The sequence below is a fragment of the Lipophrys pholis genome (genome assembly GCF_963383615.2).
Source record: "Lipophrys pholis genome assembly, chromosome: 22".
NCBI classification, from domain to species: Eukaryota; Metazoa; Chordata; class Actinopteri; order Blenniiformes; family Blenniidae; genus Lipophrys; species Lipophrys pholis.
The window spans coordinates 9,403,868-9,425,182 of record NC_137644.1 but is presented as its reverse complement, the minus strand read 5'-3'; the positions used below and the strand labels follow the sequence as shown (position 1 = coordinate 9,425,182).

The following is a 21,315-nucleotide window of genomic DNA, read 5'->3' as shown; positions in this document are numbered from 1 at the left end:
GGAGAGAAGGACGCAAAACGAAAAGAAGAAAGAAGTTAACCCGTAAATGTCTTTAATTTCAAGATAAAACTGGTAGATTATCAAGGATTACATCACTTTTTTTTCTTTCGGTTTTAATCACTTAAAACAGTTTTTATTTGCATTAATTGGCTTTTTGTCTTCAACTTTTTAAAGTATTTTTCCCATTTTTTTTATTTTTTTTTACATTTTAATCATTTAGTTTGTTTAATATTTTTTCTTTTTACTTTAGTTGCTTTTTTGTAATCAACTTTTACTTTTTTGTTTTATGAACTTTATTTTTTTTATTATCACTTAAAACAAACGTTTTTTTTTTAAATTTTGCATTGTGTTTGTCACCAGCTCTTAAAATTTTTTTTAATAAAATTTGCAATACTAGAAATATTTTTTCCCCCACTTTATTTTTATCCACTCTGGATTTTCTCGTTTTGGAGAGATCCTGCTCGCCGCCCTCATCTTCAAACGTTTATCCCACAAAAGGTCAGAAACCAGCAGGAACACGTCGGAGTCGTTCGGGAAAATGAGTCACCGTTGATCTCAGCCATATTACAGGTCGATGCCTCGTTCCGTGCTGCAGAGCAATTAGGTTTAATGCGCGGAGCGTCTCGGTCGGGGAGCAGCAGAGTCGACGCAGAGGGCCGTGTTTTAGAGTAGGACGCTGAGGAGAGCCCTAAAGAGAGATTATAGAGCATCTTCCTCCCACTGGCTTTCAGTTTATAGAGCATCTTCCTCTACTAACATCCAGACTATAGAGCATCTTCTCCCTAACATCCAGATTATAGAGCATCTTCCTCCCACTGGCTTTCAGTTTATAGAGCATCTTCCTCTACTAACATCCAGACTATAGAGCATCTTCCTCCTAACATCCAGATTATAGAGCATTTTCTCCCTAACATCCAGATTATAGAGTATCTTCTTCCTAACATCCAGATTATAGAGCGTCTTCATTTTAACATCCCGATTATAGAGCACCCCCTCGAACATCCAGATTACAGAGCATCTTCCTCTTAACATCCAGACCGTAGAGCATCTTCCTCCTCTAACATCCAGGTTATAGAGCGTCTCCCCCTTAACATCCCGATTATAGAGCATCTCCCCTCTAACACCCAGATTATAGAGAATCTTCCTCTTAACATCCAGATTATAGAGCATCGCCCTCCTCTAGCATCCAGATTATAGAGCATCTTCCTCCACAAACATCTAGATCATAGGGCATCTTCCGCTCAACATCCAGATCATAGAGTATCTTCCTCCCCCTAACATCCAGATTATAGAGCATCTCCCTCTTAACATCGAGATTATAGAGCATCTTCCTCCTCTAACATCCAGATTATAGAGCATCTTCCTGCCCTTAACATCCAGATTATAGAAACTAAAAACCAAACTACTACAGTACATGAAAACTGAAATGAGCCTTTAAATGGCTTCATGTGAACGAGAACTTCTTTTTCCCTCTATAACAATTCAATACCCTCCAGATGATAGAGCATCTTCCTCCCACTGGTTGAATCCAAGCGATTCCATCTCTTAATCTTGAAACCGAATGTTAGACTTTGTGAACATTTGTTTCATTTATGTTATTATAAAGTCGTTCCAGTAAATACTTCAAATACACGAGTACTCTGCTCCTGAACCGTCCGAACTTTCTTTTCCACCGTTGATAAAAACCGATCAGAGGCCCGACTGTTTTTTGAACGTCTTCTTTACCGTCAACAGCCGAGCTGGACTCCCTCCAGCTGGCGCTGAACGGTTCTGGTGTTGCTGCTGTTCGGGCAGGAAGCCGGAGCTTCGTCTCATCCGGATGATTCACTTACGCCTCCATTTCCTTTCCGCCGTTCGAATCCGAGCGGCGGGTTGATGAAGATGGACGAGACGCCGAAAGCGGCGACGCTGACGCGATTAGACACAGACGATGAGAGATAAACCGGCAGAAGCTCGGGACGAACGTGACGTTCATTTTTTAAGGCCACAAATTTGACGTCTTTTGAAAAAATAAAATAAATCTTGTCATTCGGGTTTTGGTCGACGTGTTTTTTTCAAAAGAAAATAACCGTGATTAGGACGTTGGATGTTGGCGACCCGAGGCCCCTGAACGCACCGCGAGCTTCTGACCGCAGAGCGGTTTAGTTCTCTCCGACAAATATTCCAACTCGCTAAAATACCGATGAAAAAAAAAAAACGGCTTCCAAAGTGGAACTTTTTGAAAATGCTTCATCTCCCTGTAAATGTGGGAAAACACAGCTCCGTTAACGGGGACATTTTCAGTAGAAACGCAACTTCTGGTCTCCGTGGAAACGGAGGAAACCTTTTTGCAGCTTTTTGAAAAATCGAAAAAACACAACAACAAACAAAAAGGTTCCAAGGTGGAACTTTTCGAAAATGCTTCTTTACCGTAGCACAACAACAAAAAGTCACAACACACCAGCAAAGGTCAGTCGAAAGTTGAAAATGCTCCGCCTTCATGTAAACGAGGGAAATGCCGCTTTTTGAAAACGGTCTGACTCTGTTTCAGTGTAAACGGGGCTAAAAAGCAACTTTTTGAAAACACTCCGACACGGTCCCTATGGAAACAACACGACTTTTTCAAAATGGCTTCTGAAGTAGAACTTTTTGAAAACACTCCATCTCCATGTAAACGGGGAGGGACGCAATGCAACTTTTTGAAAATGCTCCGACTCTATCTCCTTGGAAACAGGGTAGACATACATCTTTGAAAACGGCTTCCAAAGTGGAACTTTTTGAAAATGCTTCATCTCCTTGTAATTGAGAGAAATCACAGCTCAGTTAACGGGGAAATTTTCAGTAGAAACGCAACTAGTTGTCTCCGTGGAAACGGAGAAAACATTTTTGCAGCTTTTTGAAAAATCAAAAAACACAAAAACAAACAGAAAAGGTTCCAAAGTGGAACTTTTCGAAAATGCTTCTTTACCGTAGCACAACAACAAAAAGTCACAACACACCAGCAAAGATCAGTCGAAAGTTGAAAATGCTCCGCCTTCATGTAAACGAGGGAAAACGCCGCTTTTTGAAAACAGTCTGACTCTGTTTCAGTGTAAACGGGGCTAAAAAGCAACTTTTTGAAAACACTCCGACACGGTCCCTATGGAAACAACACGACTTTTTCAAAATGGCTTCTGAAGTAGAACTTTTTGAAAACACTCCATCTCCATGTAAACGGGGAGGGACGCAATGCAACTTTTTGAAAATGCTCCGACTCCGTCTCCTTGGAAACGGGGTAAAAAATACATTTTTGAAAACGGCTTCCGAAGTGGAACTTTTTGAAAATGTTATCGGCGTGCATGTGTGTGCGTTGTCTCATTACAAAAACCAAACAACAGCGCCCCCTCATGGCCTGGCATGCTAACTACACCGTTGTTTGGGATCTTGGAAGGAGGAAATGGCGCCGGTGCTGCCAGTGGAGTTGTCTCCTCGGCGATGATGACTGTGGAGGAGGTTCATGTAAACACGCCGACGTCTGAGAGTCTGCCGCTCTTCATTAAATCCCCCGCTAACCGCCGCTGATGACTCCTAATGTCATCGTCCTGCTTTCGCTTGGACGGGCAGCACAAAGCCAGAATCCGCCACAGGGCCATGGTTAGCACGGTAGCCACGGCAACCGTGTTAATCACAGCTACAGCAGAGCTGACGGCTAACAGTAGCTAACTGCTAACTTTGCTTTTGTCTAATTTCATTAACTAATCAAATCTTAAACGATGTAATGTCCCTAATTTAATAAAATAAAGAAGAAGCCCATCAGATAAAGAGGAGTTTGGGGATTTTCATAGTTGAATTTATTGACTTTAATAATAATAATAATAATAATGATGAACAATGATAATTTTAAAAAGTACAACAATCCTTCAGCCTGCAATATGTCGGTTGTGATTGAGCAATTTTTAGTATTTATTTGTGTTCTCCTGACGCACCGCAGCTTTGTAGGTTTTCTTTACACAAACGAGTTTGTCGGCTTTTTCCTCTAAATTTGACCGATAATGTAGAAATCAGCTCTTTTAAATCGACTCCAACCCCAAACTGGCGCCAATATAAATGTGCAACGTCCATTTTGTCTCCGACTTTCACAGGCGAAACATTAAAACATGAACACTACCGTGTGTGTGTGTGTGTGTGTGTGTGTGTGTGTGTGTGTGTGTGTGTGTGTGTGCGCACATTCTTTTCTATTTATGGTGAAGCTGCTCCGCTAGAACATTCCCTGATAAGTGAAGCCCCTTTATCAGAGCCGCCGCTGTCGGTCGAGACGTTCAGGTTCACCGGTTGACAGAGAGCCGTCAACCGGGCCGCTCAACGCAACTGGAAGCTCCTGAATGCACCTCGATGCATCGCGGAGAGCCTCTGACTTCTGACCGTCATCGTCACCAAACCTTCATGTGAGAGACGAACCCAAAACGTCAACCTGACTGCGGAGGAGTCTCCACTTTCTTCTGGTTGGCGTGACAGTGGTGTGATTTCGTCTCAAGGCTTTCGAGGTCGCGGTGAACCTCAGGTGGAGCCTTCCGGGAACAGACGTTGAAGCACTGGGTCACTGCACCAGATACCTGCACCTGGTACCTTTGGACCTTTGCAAAGTCGGGCAATCGCGTTGGCGAACTGGGCCACCAATCGGCGGTCGTGACACTGTGGAGTTCGTACTGGCAACCCTGTCAGTGGTCCAACATCTTGCCACCCCCCCCCCCCCCACCCCCCCCTTCAGATTGAATTTTAGTCTACGTCAAGGTCTATTGGTCGTGGACCAGGTACAGAGCCATCCTGGCCATACCAATTTTTTTTTTTTTTAATATTTCAAGACTTATCCGGAACTAAAATGTATTGATCCTGTCTGTTGGTGTTGATCCAGGACTTCTAAGGATGGAGTTATAGATCAATGTCCAATAGGGACAAGTCACATGAGTCTAACAGCTGCCTGACCCCGGTGGCTAAGCTAACAAGCTAAGAAGTCCTGGACCACTGCAAACAGGAAGGATCAATACATTTTAGTCCTCGACTGCCCCGGATAAGTCCTGAAAATTTGTTAGGTCACGTTCACCTTCCCCTGTTTGATTGGGACCAGAGTTTTATTCAAGGACTTTCTGGGAAAGTCTGCTTCTGTTGGTCGTCTGTGAACGCTGCCGCTGTAACAGTGCGATGTCCTGGCGCTCTGGTCTGCCCTATGGAGCGCAGCGCCAAGGCAAAACCAGACCAAATGGTGTGAAACCCTCAACAGTTCAAACTCCGTTCGATTGTAAGTGAACCCAGATCCACGATTTCAAGGGGAACCAGAGTCACACCGGCCCAAACCAAGTGGACTTTCCCTGAAATGAACTCTGGTCCAGATCAAACAGGCGAGGATCGCTCCGGGGCTGGTCCAAGACTGGTCCAAGACTGGTCCAGGATTGCTCCAGGACTGGTCCAGGACTGGTCCAGGATCGCTCCGGGACTGGTCCAGGATCGGTCCAGGATCGCTCCGGGACTGGTCCAGGTCCGGTCCAGGATCGCTCCGGGACTGGTCCAGGATCGCTCCGGGACCAATAAATCCAACCCGTTGACATTGTTATCAAAGAAGACCAGGAGAGATTTCTTGTCTGAGGCGAAAAGAAAATCTGTCCGCTCTGTTTGTGTCGCTCTTCAGAAATGCTAAAACGGCTTCGGGGCCATTTGAACCCTTTTTGTATGTTTATTGCATCAATCCTCAGCGTCTGACACGTAGAAGGAAGAAGAAGGTTTTAAAATCAACTAACTGTATTTGTTTAGCGGTACGTTGATCTTTATGGTCGTTACCTGGGATGGTTGTTCCCCTCTGGTTAGGTCCAGTTTGATCATTGAGCCGACGACAAACCCGGTCAAAGTTCCCGTCTCGCAGTTAAAAACACACACATTTCCTGCCTCTTGTTCTCGAGTCGGAAGTCTGACGGCCGCTTTGTTTCCTTCGCCACGTTTCTTCCCTGAGAGGTCTCGCGTTGACAATAAACCACCACCACAGATTAAACACTGCGTAGACGTAGAACAAATAGACGCGACAGGGATGAATCGCTCTGACGCACTTTCACTTCATTTTGTCAAAGACGGGCCGACTGTAACATCGATCCGTCGCTCTATCGATCTGTCTCTATGTGTGTTTGTATTTTGTTTCAATCGCCAGTCGACGGGATTACATTTCACCGTCTTGATTTGTTTATGCTGAAAATTTACCACAAATGCAGCAGCGCACATCCACGCATTTGTTTGTTTTTTTCTTGAAAGGGACAGACAGGATGCAAGTGTCAGTCACGACCCTGCCGCGGGGGGGGGGGGGGGGGGAACTCCAGCCCCCATGGCAGCGACCAGAGAGTGTTTTAGATGTAAACCTTGTGTGGTACCAAACGTGTTGTTTATGTCTGCGAATGAACTCGAAGATGTTAAATGTGCCCGGCGTGGGGCCGGGTTGGAGTCTCCTGGGGGGGGGCGGGGGGGGGGGGGCGGGGAAGTAAAGGAAGGAGAGAGACTGAACGGAAAGGGAAAAAAAAGATCTGCGTTGTGTATCAGATCTACGACACACAGGTCCCATCAATGTGTGGTTTAGACGGAGGCCCACCTCTATGTGTTGTATCTCTATAAATCCCGCCCTCCTCTCCCCCTCCGCAGTTTATTAATGCTCGAACTGCTGCACAACGTCACACTCCTCACACACACACACACACACACACACACACTGCAACCATGACCAAAATCAACCGCTGCCTCCGCGGCACCTTCATCATCTTCAATGGGATTTTCGTGGTGAGTTCAAACACTTTTCATTTTTCTTTTTCCCTCGTAAATAAAAAAAAAAATAAAATAAAAAAAATTAAAAAAAATAAAAAAAATCTTTTAAGGACTTGTATTCGAATAACTAACCCTTAAACTTGTTTTAAAAAGCTCTAACAGGTTTCTTCGTGAAAATGTGCGCCGTTGGAAGGGTTTAGATGGGTGTGATGTGTTTGATGTTTGCGGTTATGCAACTTCCAGTAGAAGCTGCACGAGCGGAGCTGAGAGTCAGATTTCACTCCTCCACTCCCCCTTTCTCTGCTCACAGAGAAAGTGGATTTATTATCAGCGGCGCCGCTCGGACGCACTGCACAGCTGGAAAGAAAAGTGAAAAAAAAACAACACACGAGGAATGTTCAATTAGTGCAAATAAAATGCAAAATATTTTTGTCGGTAAATTACTTTAAATTAATATTATCTAAAAAAATGACTTTGTTTTAATGTAAACTCATAAAAAAGGGATGGAATTGTTTCTATTAACTGAAAGAAATGAAGTAAATGACAATTACTAAACAGAATAAAATTGGTAAACGACTATATTAGTGTGAACTAAACAACGTGATTGCTTTACTTTGAAATAAAAGAATGAAGTCAATTACGTAAATAAATGAAACGGTTTTTTTTGCACATTTGGAGAGAGAACGAATGAATGAAAACAAAAAGTGGAAGAACATTAATAATTAATATTTCTATAAACAAAAACAATTTATTAATTTTTTTATATTAGTGTAAACTAAAAAAATGACCGAGTTGCTATAAACTTTTTATTACAAATAAAAAATGGAATTACTCTATATTAGTGTGAACCGAGAATTGTGTTTTTTTTTTTTTATTTAGTTTATGATAAAGTAAAAATAGCACTGGAAGAAAAAAACGGGGCTTATTCTCCTCTCATAACCTTTTTCAGGCTGGAGGCAAACTTAATTTCCTGTTCACATTCTTAGCTCTTTGTCGCCCCCTTGTGTTTAGAAACGGTTTTTAGCACCAGACCCAGGCCTCCCATCATACAGTATATGGTACCTAATCAGATTATGTTAAATGTTAAAAGCTGTGCTCCTTTTTGTGGGAGTCACTCGTCATTTTGCCGGCTGGTGTTTCACAACCACTATAAAAATGGATCTACACACACCGAGCGGTGTTGCCAGATTGGATAAAGATAAAGTCATGCCATCGTACATACCCCCCCACATTCACACGGCAGCCCGGTGGGACCCCGGCGTCTCCGTCTTTCCAATTTGCCCGAACCTCTGGACACAATGACTCCTTGAGACGGAACCTTTCTGCTTTGTCTTCAACCTTGTATCACTTATACTGTGTCTTCATGTCCGCAGGGTATTGGGTGTATGTTGATGTACGGGACGGTGAAGGCCACCGCCTACAGCTCCCAGGTAAACCTCTGTTCCTCTCACTCCGTGTTTCCAGCCACGCCCGAGTCTTAGCGTTGTGGTCGCACAACGGCGGCCCGGGAGGCGCAAGCCAACAAGGCGCCGAAGACTTTCCCAAGACTTGAGGCGCTGGCCACACGAGAATTCCGTTTCATAGAACCGCATCGTTACGGCGCCGCCCATAGGCCTGGCATATGCACTACGTCGTTTTGAGAAGTTTTCGTGGCGTCGCAGACGTTTCACGTGTGGACGGGAAACTTTTTAAGAACAACGGGGAGAGACAAGATAGTTGGTGGTGTAAGTAAGTGGCAAAACAAAAACAATCTATGCGAAACATTTTTTATTTTGCCTTTTTTTTTACCCAGGTAAGTTATTAAGAACAAAAAAACTAAAGAGATTTTGTGAATTTTTACAGCATTTTTTAAAATAATTTTTATTATGATAAAAAAAAAAAAAAAGTCTTAACTAACTAATCGATGACTAATTTTGTTCATTTTAATTAGTTGTTTCATCCCACAGGGGGATCATTACTGCCCCCCTGTGGTTGCTGCTGGAATAGATCGGTTGTATAAAAAACAACAAAAAACCCCCCCAAGACTTTACTGTTAAAAAAAAAAAAAGTTAAGCGACGCAGGTGACACAAAACAAGGACGCCTATTGGCTGTTGGCTTCTTCTCCTGTTGTAGATTACAACCACAGGTGGCTCATTACTGCCACACTGTGGTCGCAGCTTGAACACATTCCTAGAAAAAAAAATTAAATGTAAAAATGAGACGCTTACATGAAAAAAAGCGTTATTAACCAACAAATCGACAATTTTAATTTGTTGCTTCAGCCCGCAGGTGGCTCATTACTGCCACCCTGTGGGAGCTGCTTGAACATATTGGTTGAAAATCGGAAAAAACTGGCTGCTTCCGGGGAAAAAAAAAAAAAATGCCATTAACCAACAAATCAACGACTAAATTAGTTGACAATTTTGGATTTCATAAACATCGACGCTCAATACATCTCTCCGGTGCTCTGTGACACAAATCTCATCGAATTGATTTGCGAAAGGCCGAAAGTTTTTCCGCTGGAATCATGTCCTCCTCCTTTCACGATCTCCAGTTACCCGCCGGTATGTTTCCGCCTCCTGGCAGACAGATGTGATCCGACACGAGACGAAATCAGAACCGGGTGGAGGAATGCGAGTGTGAAGAAGGGCGCCGGGAGCCCAACAGACCTGGTTTTTACAATCCTGAGACGACGCAGCCCAGTGGAATTTTCCACTCCGCGTCGGCTCTGTGTGTCAGAAATGATCTAAATGTGGAAGAAAGGGCCTGTTGATTGATGGCGACTGTCACAATTAGTCCGGCGAACGCTTGATCGTCTGATGGCGAGTCTGCGCCACGGACGTGAGTTGAATAAAGCACTTAACAGTAAGAAGACTCGCACGAAAAGGATTGACATAAAATTCTACATAGCAAAGGAATGCGTCCTCTTCAACTGGAACTTTTATATATGTTCGTAAAAAAGTTCATAAAAGACGTTGGGGAAACAAAAATGGCAAAAAAAAAGAAAATAGACATTCACACTTAGAGAACAGTCTCCAGATTCCTTCGGCGCCATTAAAAGACTAAAACCCAGGAAGCAGCGACCACGAAATGAAAGCCTCCTTTTGTTTTGCTTCGCAGAACAAAAACCCCGTTAAGACCTTGAGCGCTCCGGGAGACACGGCGCCGCAGCCAAAGCTTTGACGGCCACACTTATTATTAGTTCTTATTTCTTAAGACGATGAAAGGATGAGCCGGGTAAAGACGGGTCCACCGGAACTCTTCTGAGTTGTGCAGCAGGTATCGCGGCAGAAAGTCTAAACGCCGAGGCTCTGAGGCCACGCTTACCACGCCGTGAAGACGATGTAGTACATATGCCAGGCCTGGAGGTGGCGCTGTATTGCCGCCACTCAAATACCGCAGCTCTGCAGTAAGGTGACGTTTGCCTTGCAGCTCTCGAACATGGGCGGGCCCACCCTGGGCTGGGCCTGGGCGTTCTCCATCGGCATCCTGGGCATCTCCTGCCTGGGACTATACGCTGGCAAGACGGAGAAAGTCCTCCTGCTCAAAATCGTACGTACGGACAAGATGAAGAACCTCACCGACGTCGCGCGCGCACACGCGTGCGTGTTTTGCAAGTAAACGTCTTTGGTGTCCAGTTTGCAGGATTCATGGGAGTGGGACTGATCATCATGATGATCTTCGGGATCATAATGGCCGTCGCCAAGGGCAAGGTCAGAGTTCTTACCCACGACTCAAACGATTTTCCCTTTTTGAGACGGGCCAACTTTAGCGTTTGGCCGATTTGTCCGTCTGTCTCCTAAATGTCATTTCTTGAATCTCCCATGGTGCTCACGGCGTTCCTTCTTCCTCGTAGTTCACGGAGGCCTTCAGCAACGCCTCGGACATGACTGAAACCATCATGGAGGACCCGTCGTTGAGGGAGTCGATTGACGAGCTCCAGCTCAACGTAACGTCACCTGCTTTTTCCCCCCGACAGGCTCGTCCAGAAGCTCCAGATGTGACCACGCACTAGAGTTTAGCCACAACGACAAGAGGGAGAGAGAGAAAGAGAGGGAGAGGGAGAGGGAGAGAGAAAGAGATTTTCAAATTTTTCAAATTTCTTTTCCTTTTGCCTTTTTGATTTTTTTTTTGTCTTTAAGTTTGTCTTATTTTTCCAAATCATTTTCTTTAAAAAATGTTTTTTAAATTTATTTTAGATTTTTTTTCCTTTGGCTTATTATTTTTCCTTTTTTGATCATTTAAAAAAAAATAAAAAAATTTAAATTCTTTTTTTTGTTTTTTTATTTTTTTATTTCTTCCCATTTTGTTTCTTTTCATGGAAAAAATAATCATACGAGCTATTTTTGAATTTTTTCCCTGTTTTGCTTTTTAATATATATATATATATTTTGTTATTTAATCTGTTTCTAGCACTTCCCTTCTTTAATCCTGCAAGTTTTTGGGAAAATCAGTGTGAAATAATGTGAATTAAATAAAAAATAAAACCGATTTTTACTAACAAATAGTTTAGGGAGCCACTTCGGTAGATAACTGGATTAATTTAGCGTTTGATCCGTAACGTCGTCGGCTTAATAACTTTTAAAAAAACGCTTCGAGTTAAATAATTATTTTTTTGGGGGCAGTTTGTGTTTGGAACCTTGTTTTCACATGTTTGTGATTTCAGGGTCACTGCTGTGGGATCTGGCGTGCCAGTGACTGGGGCAACACCATCCCCGACTCCTGCGACTGCAACTACAAGACGGAGGGCGTGGCGCAGTTCGGACTGGGAGCGTCGGGCTGCGAGTCCAAACCTTTGGTCGGTTGGAGAACTTTGCACCGCAACATTGCGAACGAAAACCAAAAAACTGTTTCCTGTTAAAACGACTTCCTGTGTAGAAGTTTGTAAGTGTTTACGAATAATAACCACTTCCTGTGTGGTCTGGTCTTCCTGCAGGGTTCTGTAGGCCCCAGTAAGGTCTACTCACGGGTAGGTGATCTAAACGTTACCCACAAACCCATTACAGGGTCGAAACCCGCTGCTTTTATACATGATGACTGACTGTGTGTGTGTGTGTGTGTGTGTGTGTGTGTGTGTGTGTGTGTGTGTGTGTGTGTGTGTGTGTGTGTGTGTGTGTGTGTGTGTGTGTGTGTGTGTGTGTGTGTGTGTGTGTTGCAGCCCTGCGCTGACCTGATCGTGGTGTTGGTAAACTTGGTGTTCCAGGTCATGATGGGAATGTGCTTTGGATTCGCCGTCCTGGCAGTGAGTGTCTCTTTATTCTCCCCCCCGGGCGTTCAAACCTTTAAAATAAATAAATTCGGGGGTTTTTTTTTTCCCTTCACGACTTTCTGAAGTTGTTGGAAAAAAGTTGACGACAAATTCCCAATGATTTGAACGTCGTTTTTCCTTTTTAATCCCTTCTGGAATGTCTCCAGAATTATTAAACAACCTTACTCGGCAGGGGATCACATGATCGTTTCTTTCGTTGTTGGTTTTTAGATTTAATGTCACATTTCTTGCATTATTATTCTGCATGTATTGATTTGACTTGCTTCAGCACACTGAGGCTCATGTGGTTGTTTCACGCTGGTCTCATTCTCTCTCTCTCTCTCTCTCTCTCTCTCTGTATATTCAGCTCCTCGGCCTGCTCATCTCCCTCTTGATGATCCATCAGGTCCGACGCCACGACGACATGGGCAGACCCGGCATGGCTATGAAAGGCTTTTGAATACTGCCCCCCCCCCACTCAATTTTTATTCCAAAGTCTCTAAAGCTGTAAAGCAAACATATATATTTTCGTGTAAAATCACTGTTCCTTTGCTGTTGATGCACTGTTTTGTTTTTTTGTATAGTTCTGGTATCTTAGTGGAAAATACATTTCCTGACCTGATGCAGTTCTGATGCAGGTTAAATTACCCCCCCCCCCCCCCCCCCGGCCATAATAATGTTTAAATACATACACAGGATTTAATTCACTTTAATGGAAGCTACTGCGGTTGCCATGACAATGCCATCAAAGGCTGATTGATAGATGGGTATCTGTACTTGTTGTATCAGTGACGTTACCACGATCGCAAAATACCATTTAATAATCTAGGAATTTATTTTTTAATGGTAATCAAGGTTTTTGTTACTTTTGGATGAATTAAAAAAAAACCAGACTATTCAAGAAAATTATAATTTATTTTTTTTTTACTGCTTTTCTTCATATTTAAACCACTATCACATTTCAGTGAGTTAAGTTTACTTATCAAATTCTATTCTCAAGATTTAAAACGTGTCTAACACCTTTGACTTCAGGTATTGTGGCTAATGTTCAGCTTGCTAGCTTTTAAGCAAAAAAAAATAAAAATTAGCCAAATAAGTTTTTCGAGTTAAAAACTCGTCTCACGTAGAAAATGTCTGATTTCCTCCTGTGTTTCTTGTCCTGATGCGTTTTATACGACTGCAAAATCCCTTTTTTTTTTCTTTCTGGGGACATTTTTGTTGCTAGCTCTAATAGCGCTGGAATGTTTAACGCTTGCTAGCAAGCTGACATATGAAATTCCTTTATTTTGATTTTGGTCAAAAAAACAAAACAAATGTTTATACTAAACATAATCAAGAGGATTATATCGCAACGTATTACTTTCTGGCGCGTTTAAATGTTAGCTTCTCAGCTAAAGCTAAATTGTTATATTTTTTAAAACTTTTTTATAATGTGTAAAAATTATAATTTATACTAAATGCTTCTGTCTTCAATCACCTGTTTTGTAAAATTTTGGGAACAGTTTGTTAGCCGACCACTTACGAAGTTAAATCAGTTGATGTAGCTAATGGGCTAAAATGCTACTTAATTATGGACGAGTTTATTGGATAAGACTCACATTGCCTTCGACGCCTCGCGAGCTGCTGATGTTATTATTGTTTCTACTGCTTTTTATACTCATGTTTTTATTTGTATTATCTGTATCTGTTGTACAACATGTGAATTGTGCACCTTTAAATCGTACCTTTCCTGTTGTACACCACTTTGGTCCGCTGTGCTTCCTGTTCGGGTGCATTATACAGGAAGTTGCTTCTTGACCAATGGGCCAATTGGAGTGTTGGCTAAGCCCCGCCCCCCCCTCCTGAGTTACTGTTAACATGGACAAGCTCTCACAGCTGACTGCATGTTTACGATGGCGGCTGTTGTTGTAGAAACAATACCGCAACAGTGCCACAGCGCCACCTAAAGGCCTGGAATATGCCCTACATCATTTTTGAGCTGTGTTCACGATGACGTGTGGATGGAAAATCTTTTTAAGTACGACTGGGTGAGAAAAGATATTTGCGTTTTGGCTCGTGTGGACAGGGCATTAGTACACCAAGTTTTAGGAGTCGGTCAAACACTGTATTCTGCATTTTTCCCCTCAGGCAAGTAGGTTCTTACAATATACCTTCGACATGTTTCCAGGGAGTTGTTACGTCTTGCATTTCTGATAAAGACATAAAAACTCCATTGAAACGTGTCAAAGATTAGTCGTGGAAAAAAAACAAAAACATAGTGGCCTGAATGGTTCCGAACAAATGAAAGGGACGACGAACTCACTGGAAGAAATAATCATGAGAAACGTTGTCGACTTGACTTCGCGGCTCTACTTTTCATTAGTCGCCCGTGGTGAAAAGTCCTGCCACAAACTCTCCCTGTTTGGAGGAGGAGGAGGAGGAAACGGAGGAGGAGCGGATCGGCATTTCCAGGAACCCTCCAAAGTAGTGACGCAACTCCGCTGATGGGAAAACAAGCAGCTGGTATTCATCAAACACACAATGGCCAAAATCAGCCGACAAGAAGTAAACACTGCCCTCGCTGGGAGTAACAATCTGTCTCTCTGTCCTGAACACTGACGTTGTTGTTAACTGGCAAACCAAACTCCGGTTTAAAGGCCCCATATTGTCCAAAAAGTCTCTTTCTCACTGTGATCTACGTCTCTATACTCTGCGTATGAGGCTCCAGAAGGCAGGAAAGTCTCATCGTCCTCACTTGCGTTGCTCCAGTTTTTAGTGAACGTGTGGACGCTCTACAGAAGCGTTCACATGAAAGAATAAAAAAATGTACTCGATTTAAAAAAAAAAATTTTTTTTTTTTGAAAACCATTATCTTGGTAATTCAGAAAAATGGCTGACATGAAAAACAAATTCAGAAAATCATTCTAATTAATTCAAAATCAAAAAATCAAAAAAATCAATCACATTTAAAAGAAAAATTCTCAATTATGAGATAATTATCTCGTTAATTAAAAAAAATAAAGCCAATTTTTTTGTTTTCGTGTGAATGCAGTACGATTTCATACGATTCAGAGATTTTCCCTTCATGATGTCATGAAGAGAAATCACCACTCCCTCTGGCAGAGGAGGATCACCTTCACCCTCCCACAGGTAGATCAGATCGGCTCTCGGAAATTACGAGCAGGCGCTACTTGTTTCTCCTCACCATTGATGGTGTGGTTATGGATCGGAATTGATATTTACGATTCGGTTTGTTATTGATTTATTGTCATAATGTGTCTGCACATTGGTCCTATTTCCTCCTTTTGATAAAATATCCACTTTGCAAGTGTTACAAGTTGACCTGTTGTCGTCTTTCCTGCTGAAACTTATTGACGTCGCCACGCAGGTGATTTATTAGCAAATATCTAACGCCTTCTGTCTTGTCAGGAAGTCAGAAAATGTATTTTAAAAAAGGAAATAAAAACACAAATGGACGTGAAAAGAAAATAGTTTATTAAATAAAAAAAAAAACAACACATCTTAAACAGCAATGCTAATGCTAACTACGGTGGCCGAGATCTGCAAAACAACAACATGTGAAACACTTTTACATTTTGGAAAACATTATTTGACATATCATAATACAAAATCACATTAACATAACAGATTTACAGGTCCCGAAACACATTTACATTTCAGAAAGCAAATTAAGAAAACGCGAAAACACTTTTACAAGCTGCGATACAAATTTACAAATATGGGAGTGGGTGCATTTAGTTAATTTGTTTTCTGAAATGTAAATGTGTTTAGGGACACGTAAAAGTGTTATGTTAATGTGATTTTATTCTATGATACGTAAAAAGTGTTTTCCAAACTTGCCTCACATTTTGTAAAAGTTGCTTCTCATGTGTCTTTCGCCTTTTTCAAGGTCAGGCTGTTCCAATATTTCATACATAAATATTATTTTCTTAACAAACATAAAATTATTAAAATACTTATTCCCAGTGTACGACCAGATACTTTTCCTTTGTCAGTCTATTTGACGTCATCTGGGAAATTCCCGCCTCCGAGTTTGGATCATGAGCAGGAAGTGAAGAAATCAGCTCCGCGGAAAACCTGCAAATTAAAGGTCCACATAACGACAATGTTATTATGACGCTATTAGCTACACATGCTAGGCTAACAGACACCTGCTATTGTCACCCTCCAAAATTTCAACCTATTTTGTGGGAAGTTCCCAGCTTGGTGGTATTCAGGGGTATTGTTTCCCACTTTGGAAGTTGGAACATTTCCCATTTCCCAGTTACTCTTGAATACATCAACAGAACAAATTTCCCAGTTTGAAGTGTCCAGATACAATTTCCAGACTTTTTCCACCGGCCCCGAGCGGCCACCGCCGCCTTCCACATCTTCTACACCTCCTATGACTTCTACACCTCCCTCTACACCTCCTACATCTTCCCCCTATCCACTGCTTCTACACCTCTAACGACTTCTACACCTTCCACAGCTTCTACACCTCGTATGACTTCGACACCTCCCTCTACACCTCCTACATCTTCTACACCTCTAACGACTTCTACACTTTCCACTGCTTCTACACCTCCTATGACTTCTACACCTCCCCCTACACCTCCTATATCTTTTACACTTTGCACTGCTTCTACACCTCTAACGACTTCTACACCTACACCTTCTCCCACACCTCCTCTTAGCTCTTCTACACCTCCTTCGACTTCTACACCTTCCATTACATCTCCACCTCCTCCTACACCTCCTTCTACACTTCCTTCTACATCTTGCACGACTTCTACACCTTCCATTACATCGACACCTCCTCCTACACCTCCACCTACTGTTTCCACACCTCCTACACCTCCTCCTATGACTTCTACACATCTTTCTACTCAGTGGCAGATTTCGCTGCAGGCAATGTGAGCGCAAACTGAGGTGGAGGAGGTGGTGGAGGAGGTGGTGTGCCTTGCACGAGAGGGGAAAAAAAAAATTGCTACACCAGAAACTAAAAGAAATACCCCCACCTGCCCTCCACCGTGTCAGATACAGCTTTTTGGCGCCCCCGTGTGGGTTGCAGGCAATAAATGTAGTTTGACTCCGCCGTTCTGCAGGTCAACCGGCCCGACTCTATTTTTCCAGCCCATCATGTTCAAAAGAAGCTTAATTGGGTGCAAACAAGTCCAACCTGGCAACCCTGCCGGCAGCCAGCTGCCACCTGCACTGACTGCGTCAGAGCCGGCCGGTCGCCAGCGTTTGAGACGCGTGCAGCGTGCTGAATGAAAGATGGGAATTTAAAAGTGGATAAAGCCACCAGGTGCCCAGTTCAGGAAAAAGGAGGTGAGAACAAGACATGAAGAGGACTAAAGATGAAGGTAGGCATTATGCTTTCATGTAATCTCTAAGAGGATTATGTTTGCAATGGAACAGATAACGCAATGTGAATTAGTGTGTTTAGTCGCCTCTTGTTATGTTGCTCCAACTTATACCTTAATCAGTTGTTATGGAAGCTCTGATGGAGGCAGCGTGTGGCCATTAAAACTTTTTAATTATATATGTAGTGTTTTGGTCTGTACCTTTCTATATAATAACATCTAATATACATCGACATTTTGGAAGCTACGCTCATTGCGATATAGCCTTTTGAATAATTTGGAGTGTGTAATGCTCCATATATCTTCTCTCCACATTAATTCTTCTTTAATTATTCTGTTGACGTTAAATGTTTTCCTCTGTAAACTGAAGCCAGTGGAGTCAAGACTGGAGTGGACTCCTGTAGTGAACAGTACTGTGGGTTCTCCAGCAGGGGGCAGTGTAGGCCAGCAGGAGGTGGAGGTGGAATAGCAGGAAGCCTGAGCTTTACAAACTCAGGCCCCGGGTTGCTTACGGACAAAACGTGTCCTGAGGTGGAGAATCGAAGACAGATTCATCTCATACATTTATTGTCTTCACATATCAGACTTGTAGATCGAAGTAATCATAAACAAGTAAACTGCAGTGTTCTAGATGTGTTTCTTTAGTGGAACATTACCACTGAATCAGCAGCACCACGTTCATGTGTCAAACTTTCATCTTTAAACTATAGAGCGGTGGATAGAACTGATTGATTATCAACTGTGACAAGGTGTGTAACAATCAGTCTAGTTTCAGAGTAGACATATAAATAGCGCGGTGACGGCCGTGCGTAAAGCTGCACTGTGGAATGCCCCGGCACCGCCATGCGCTCGGCGTGTTGAGGGCTGGTTCTGAACCGCGCAGTTCCAGGTGGACTGTGATCTATAAAAGGAAAGTGTGTGCAGACGTGCGTAGTTGTAATAGGAATCCTACACAACGTTTAACAAATGAGGCCTCTGAGCTGTGGAACAACCTCATGATCTACCGATGATTCTACTGATGGTTTAATGTTCCACTAATGTTCTACTGATGTTCTACTGATGTTCTGCTGATGTTCTGCAGCTCGTCTGTGTTTCTTCACTGGCTTGAGCGTTACAATGAGGCCTGCTGCAATGTTAGCATCATATGAGCCTCAGACTTGCCCGTACGGTTTTGTTCAAGTTGCTGTTACCTTCAGTGTCGTATACGAGCTCAGCTGGCATCCGGCCCGCCAACGGGAGTGATGACGAGGGGGGCGGAGTTAACCCCGTCGTTATTGAGGCCGGGGCTGAAGAACGGGTAGAGCTTCTCGGTGAAGTCGCAGGCGGTGAAGGTGTACAGGAGCTCCGCCGTGTCAACGTCATAGAAGGAGACCAGCCCGTCATCGTAGTCCACGAACACGCCGACCTTCTCTGGCGCGGAACCGGGCGACAGCGGCAGAGGGGATCCCACGAGCGCCGCGTACTCGTCGCCGTTCTTCAGCCACAACGTCCAGTGGCCGTTCTCGGGGCTGAGCGGTATGACACCCTTCCGTTTGATGGACTGCTTGGCCACGCCCACAGTCCACCTGCTCTTCCCCTTCACGCCCACCTCAAAGTAGAACTTCCCGGATGAGAAGCTCTGGCTGCCCAACACGCAGCAGCTGGGGTTGAACCTCTCCGCGCTGTCCTGAAGCTTCCTCTTCACCGTGTCATGGTGCACCTTCTTGCCGTCACCTGACAGCACCAGGGCAGGGTGCGCCGAGTCGGCATCAAAGGTCACCTCCACCGCCGCTTGCTGGACCCGGATGAGCTCCACCTGTCTGAGCAGCTCCTTCATGTCAGGGCCGAAAGTCTCCTCCATCTGCTGCACCACCGCCTTCACCATCCCCTCAAATGACGGCGCCTTCACGCGGACCTCTGACCAGTCCTTGGGGGCCTCAAACGCTGTGAAGGACGAGAACGCTTGCAGGAAGTGGAGGGAGTCCTTGGAGCGCAAGAGGGACTCCGAATCGGCACGTTTCCTCAGGAGCACGGAGATCTCGCGCTCCAGCTCCTGGATGTGACCCCCGGCCTCGTCCTCCATGGTCTTCTGCTTCTCCTCGATGGTTCTGATGAGCTCCTCCTGCGTTTGCTCCAGAGTCTGGATCATGGTGGAGAACATTTGGACCCCGTCCGTCATCTCCTTGTCAGCGCTGTCCTTGCTCCTCTTCACCAGGTATTTAATCTCCTGGATCTTGGAGCGCCTCTCCTGAATCATGCGGTGGATGTCGGCCTCCCTCCGCCCCAGATCGGACTTCTTCCTCTCGATCTGCTCCTTCAGTGGGACCACCTTGTGCGACTTGTGGTCCAGGAGCGGGCACAGCATGCACACGCAGGTCTGGTCCGTCTCGCAGAAGAGCTCCAGCGGTTTGTCGTGCACGCCGCACATGCGTCCCTTCAGGTCGTCCGACGGCTCACTGAGGTGGTGCCTCTTGAGGGGCGTCGCCGACAGATGCGGCTCCAGGTGCGTCTCGCAGTACGACGCCAGGCACACCAGGCACGACTTCAGCGCCTTGCTTTTGGGCTCGGTGCAGACGTCGCAGGGGACCTCGCCCGGTTTCAACTCGGTGGCGGCGCTTCTTCCGGCCAGCAGCCGGAACTGCGCCGCCATCTCGGAGATGAACTTGTTGACGTGCAGGTCCAGCTTCCTGTAGAACGGGTACTTGCAGGACGGACACTCGCACTGAATGTTGGTGTCCCAGTTCTGGGTGATGCACGATTTGCAGAAGTTGTGTCCGCACGGCAGCGTGACGGGATCGGTGAACACGTCCAGGCAGATTCCGCACAGCAGCTGCTGCTCGGTCAGCAGAAAGCTGGCGGCTGACATCTTCAATCTGCGGGTGGAAGAAATGAGGAGTGATCACCTGGAGGTCACATGTTTCCTTGTTAAAACATGTATATTCGTGTTGGGCCTCAGTTGAAACCTGCCTGAAAATCTGAAATTTGAAAAATCAAAAGTCCTTTTTATTAAAAATTAAAGTTAATACCTTCAAAAGGGGGTATTAAGCGGTTAGCTCGGCTCGGATTTAGCTGGCTTTCAAAATAAAAGCCCCAATCTTTATCAAAACCTTCAAAAATTTATATTTTTACAATATCTAAATGGGGCCAGAGGCCATAATTGGGCCGACACTGACAGGCCAGAGTGCCTGCAGATTTAATTAGATTTTATTCCAATTTCAATTATTTAATGACACATTTATATATTTTATTCCAATTTGAATGAATTAGTTGCACATTTCATGACATGTTTATATATTTACTTTGAAGTTTGATGAATTACATTTAATGACATATTTATATAGGCAATTCCAATTTTGATTAATGGCACTAAGTAATTATTTAATCATGTATTTATTTCATTCTTGCACTTTTAGTCCTCCATACACACGCTGTAATTTTTCCCTTAATTTCCTTAACTTTTTTTCATTGTTTTCCCTTTCCTTTCATTCTTTTTTATCTTACACTTTATTCCTCCTAGTATTATTCTATTTTTTGTTTTTTTCTTGTTTTAAATTTGAGAGAACTATTAGGTCCTCTCTGCTCCCTGTGATTAGATCCAGCAACATTCATCAAATTCAGGACATATTTTAATATTCCACGTTTATTTGTATTTTCAATTTTTTTATTTTCATTCATGCCTCAGATTTTTCCCACTTCCCAGGTGTGTTTTCACTCACCTGGTGTTGATCAGACCTCGACTCTGCGGTGAACGACGTGAATCTGCAGATGTTTTTCTTCTTTGTTGTTGCTGTTGATTCCTGGAGGAATGAAGACGGAAACCAGATCAGGGTGTCACTGACTGGAAGTTAATCAAACTCGTTTCTCGTCTCGGCCTCCAGCTGCTGCCAAGACTTGGATAGCATGACAGCATTAGCATGGGCTCTCCTGTTCACCATACTGATAGCTATAGCAGTAGAGTTAGCGCTGATAGCGTTAGCACTAGCTCTACCATACTGTTAGAAATAGCA

General features: G+C 43.8%; 2 protein-coding genes across 3 annotated transcripts; one reads left to right on the top strand and one right to left on the bottom strand.

The window, feature by feature from the left end:
* Positions 1–6,515: 6,515 nt before the first annotated feature.
* Positions 6,516–13,723, top strand: LOC308127345 (tetraspanin-8-like). Its single transcript, XM_080492338.1, has 9 exons — positions 6,516–6,768; positions 8,127–8,183; positions 10,166–10,285; positions 10,372–10,446; positions 10,590–10,682; positions 11,400–11,531; positions 11,670–11,702; positions 11,892–11,975; positions 12,349–13,723. The coding sequence occupies exons 1-9, from the start codon at positions 6,709–6,711 to the stop codon at positions 12,439–12,441; spliced, it is 747 nt and encodes a 248-aa protein (XP_080348464.1). The 5' UTR covers positions 6,516–6,708; the 3' UTR covers positions 12,442–13,723.
* Positions 13,724–15,433: 1,710 nt separating this feature from the next.
* Positions 15,434–21,092, bottom strand: LOC308127339 (E3 ubiquitin-protein ligase TRIM21-like). 2 transcript variants are annotated; one of them, XM_080492324.1, is made up of 3 exons: positions 21,025–21,092; positions 18,520–20,181; positions 15,434–16,058 (listed from the first exon to the last, which is right to left on the bottom strand). In XM_080492324.1, exon 2 carries the CDS (start codon positions 20,172–20,174, stop codon positions 18,540–18,542), a length of 1,635 nt encoding a protein of 544 aa, XP_080348450.1. In that variant the 5' UTR covers positions 20,175–20,181; positions 21,025–21,092; the 3' UTR covers positions 15,434–16,058; positions 18,520–18,539. The 2 variants fall into 2 exon arrangements, with proteins under 2 accessions (XP_080348450.1, XP_080348451.1); XM_080492325.1 differs by having other exon boundaries at positions 18,520–20,283; positions 21,025–21,062.
* Positions 21,093–21,315: the final 223 nt, after the last annotated feature.

Excerpts from the sequence above, each read along its gene's own strand:
- LOC308127345 (XM_080492338.1), top strand. The coding sequence starts at position 6,709 with ATGACCAAAATCAACCGCTGCCTCCGCGGCACCTTCATCATCTTCAAT. Across the intron at positions 8,184-10,165 it reads CCACCGCCTACAGCTCCCAG|CTCTCGAACATGGGCGGGCC; the intron begins GTAAACCTCTGT and ends TTTGCCTTGCAG. Across the intron at positions 11,976-12,348 it reads TTGGATTCGCCGTCCTGGCA|CTCCTCGGCCTGCTCATCTC; the intron begins GTGAGTGTCTCT and ends CTGTATATTCAG.
- LOC308127339 (XM_080492324.1), bottom strand. The coding sequence starts at position 20,174 with ATGTCAGCCGCCAGCTTTCTGCTGACCGAGCAGCAGCTGCTGTGCGGA.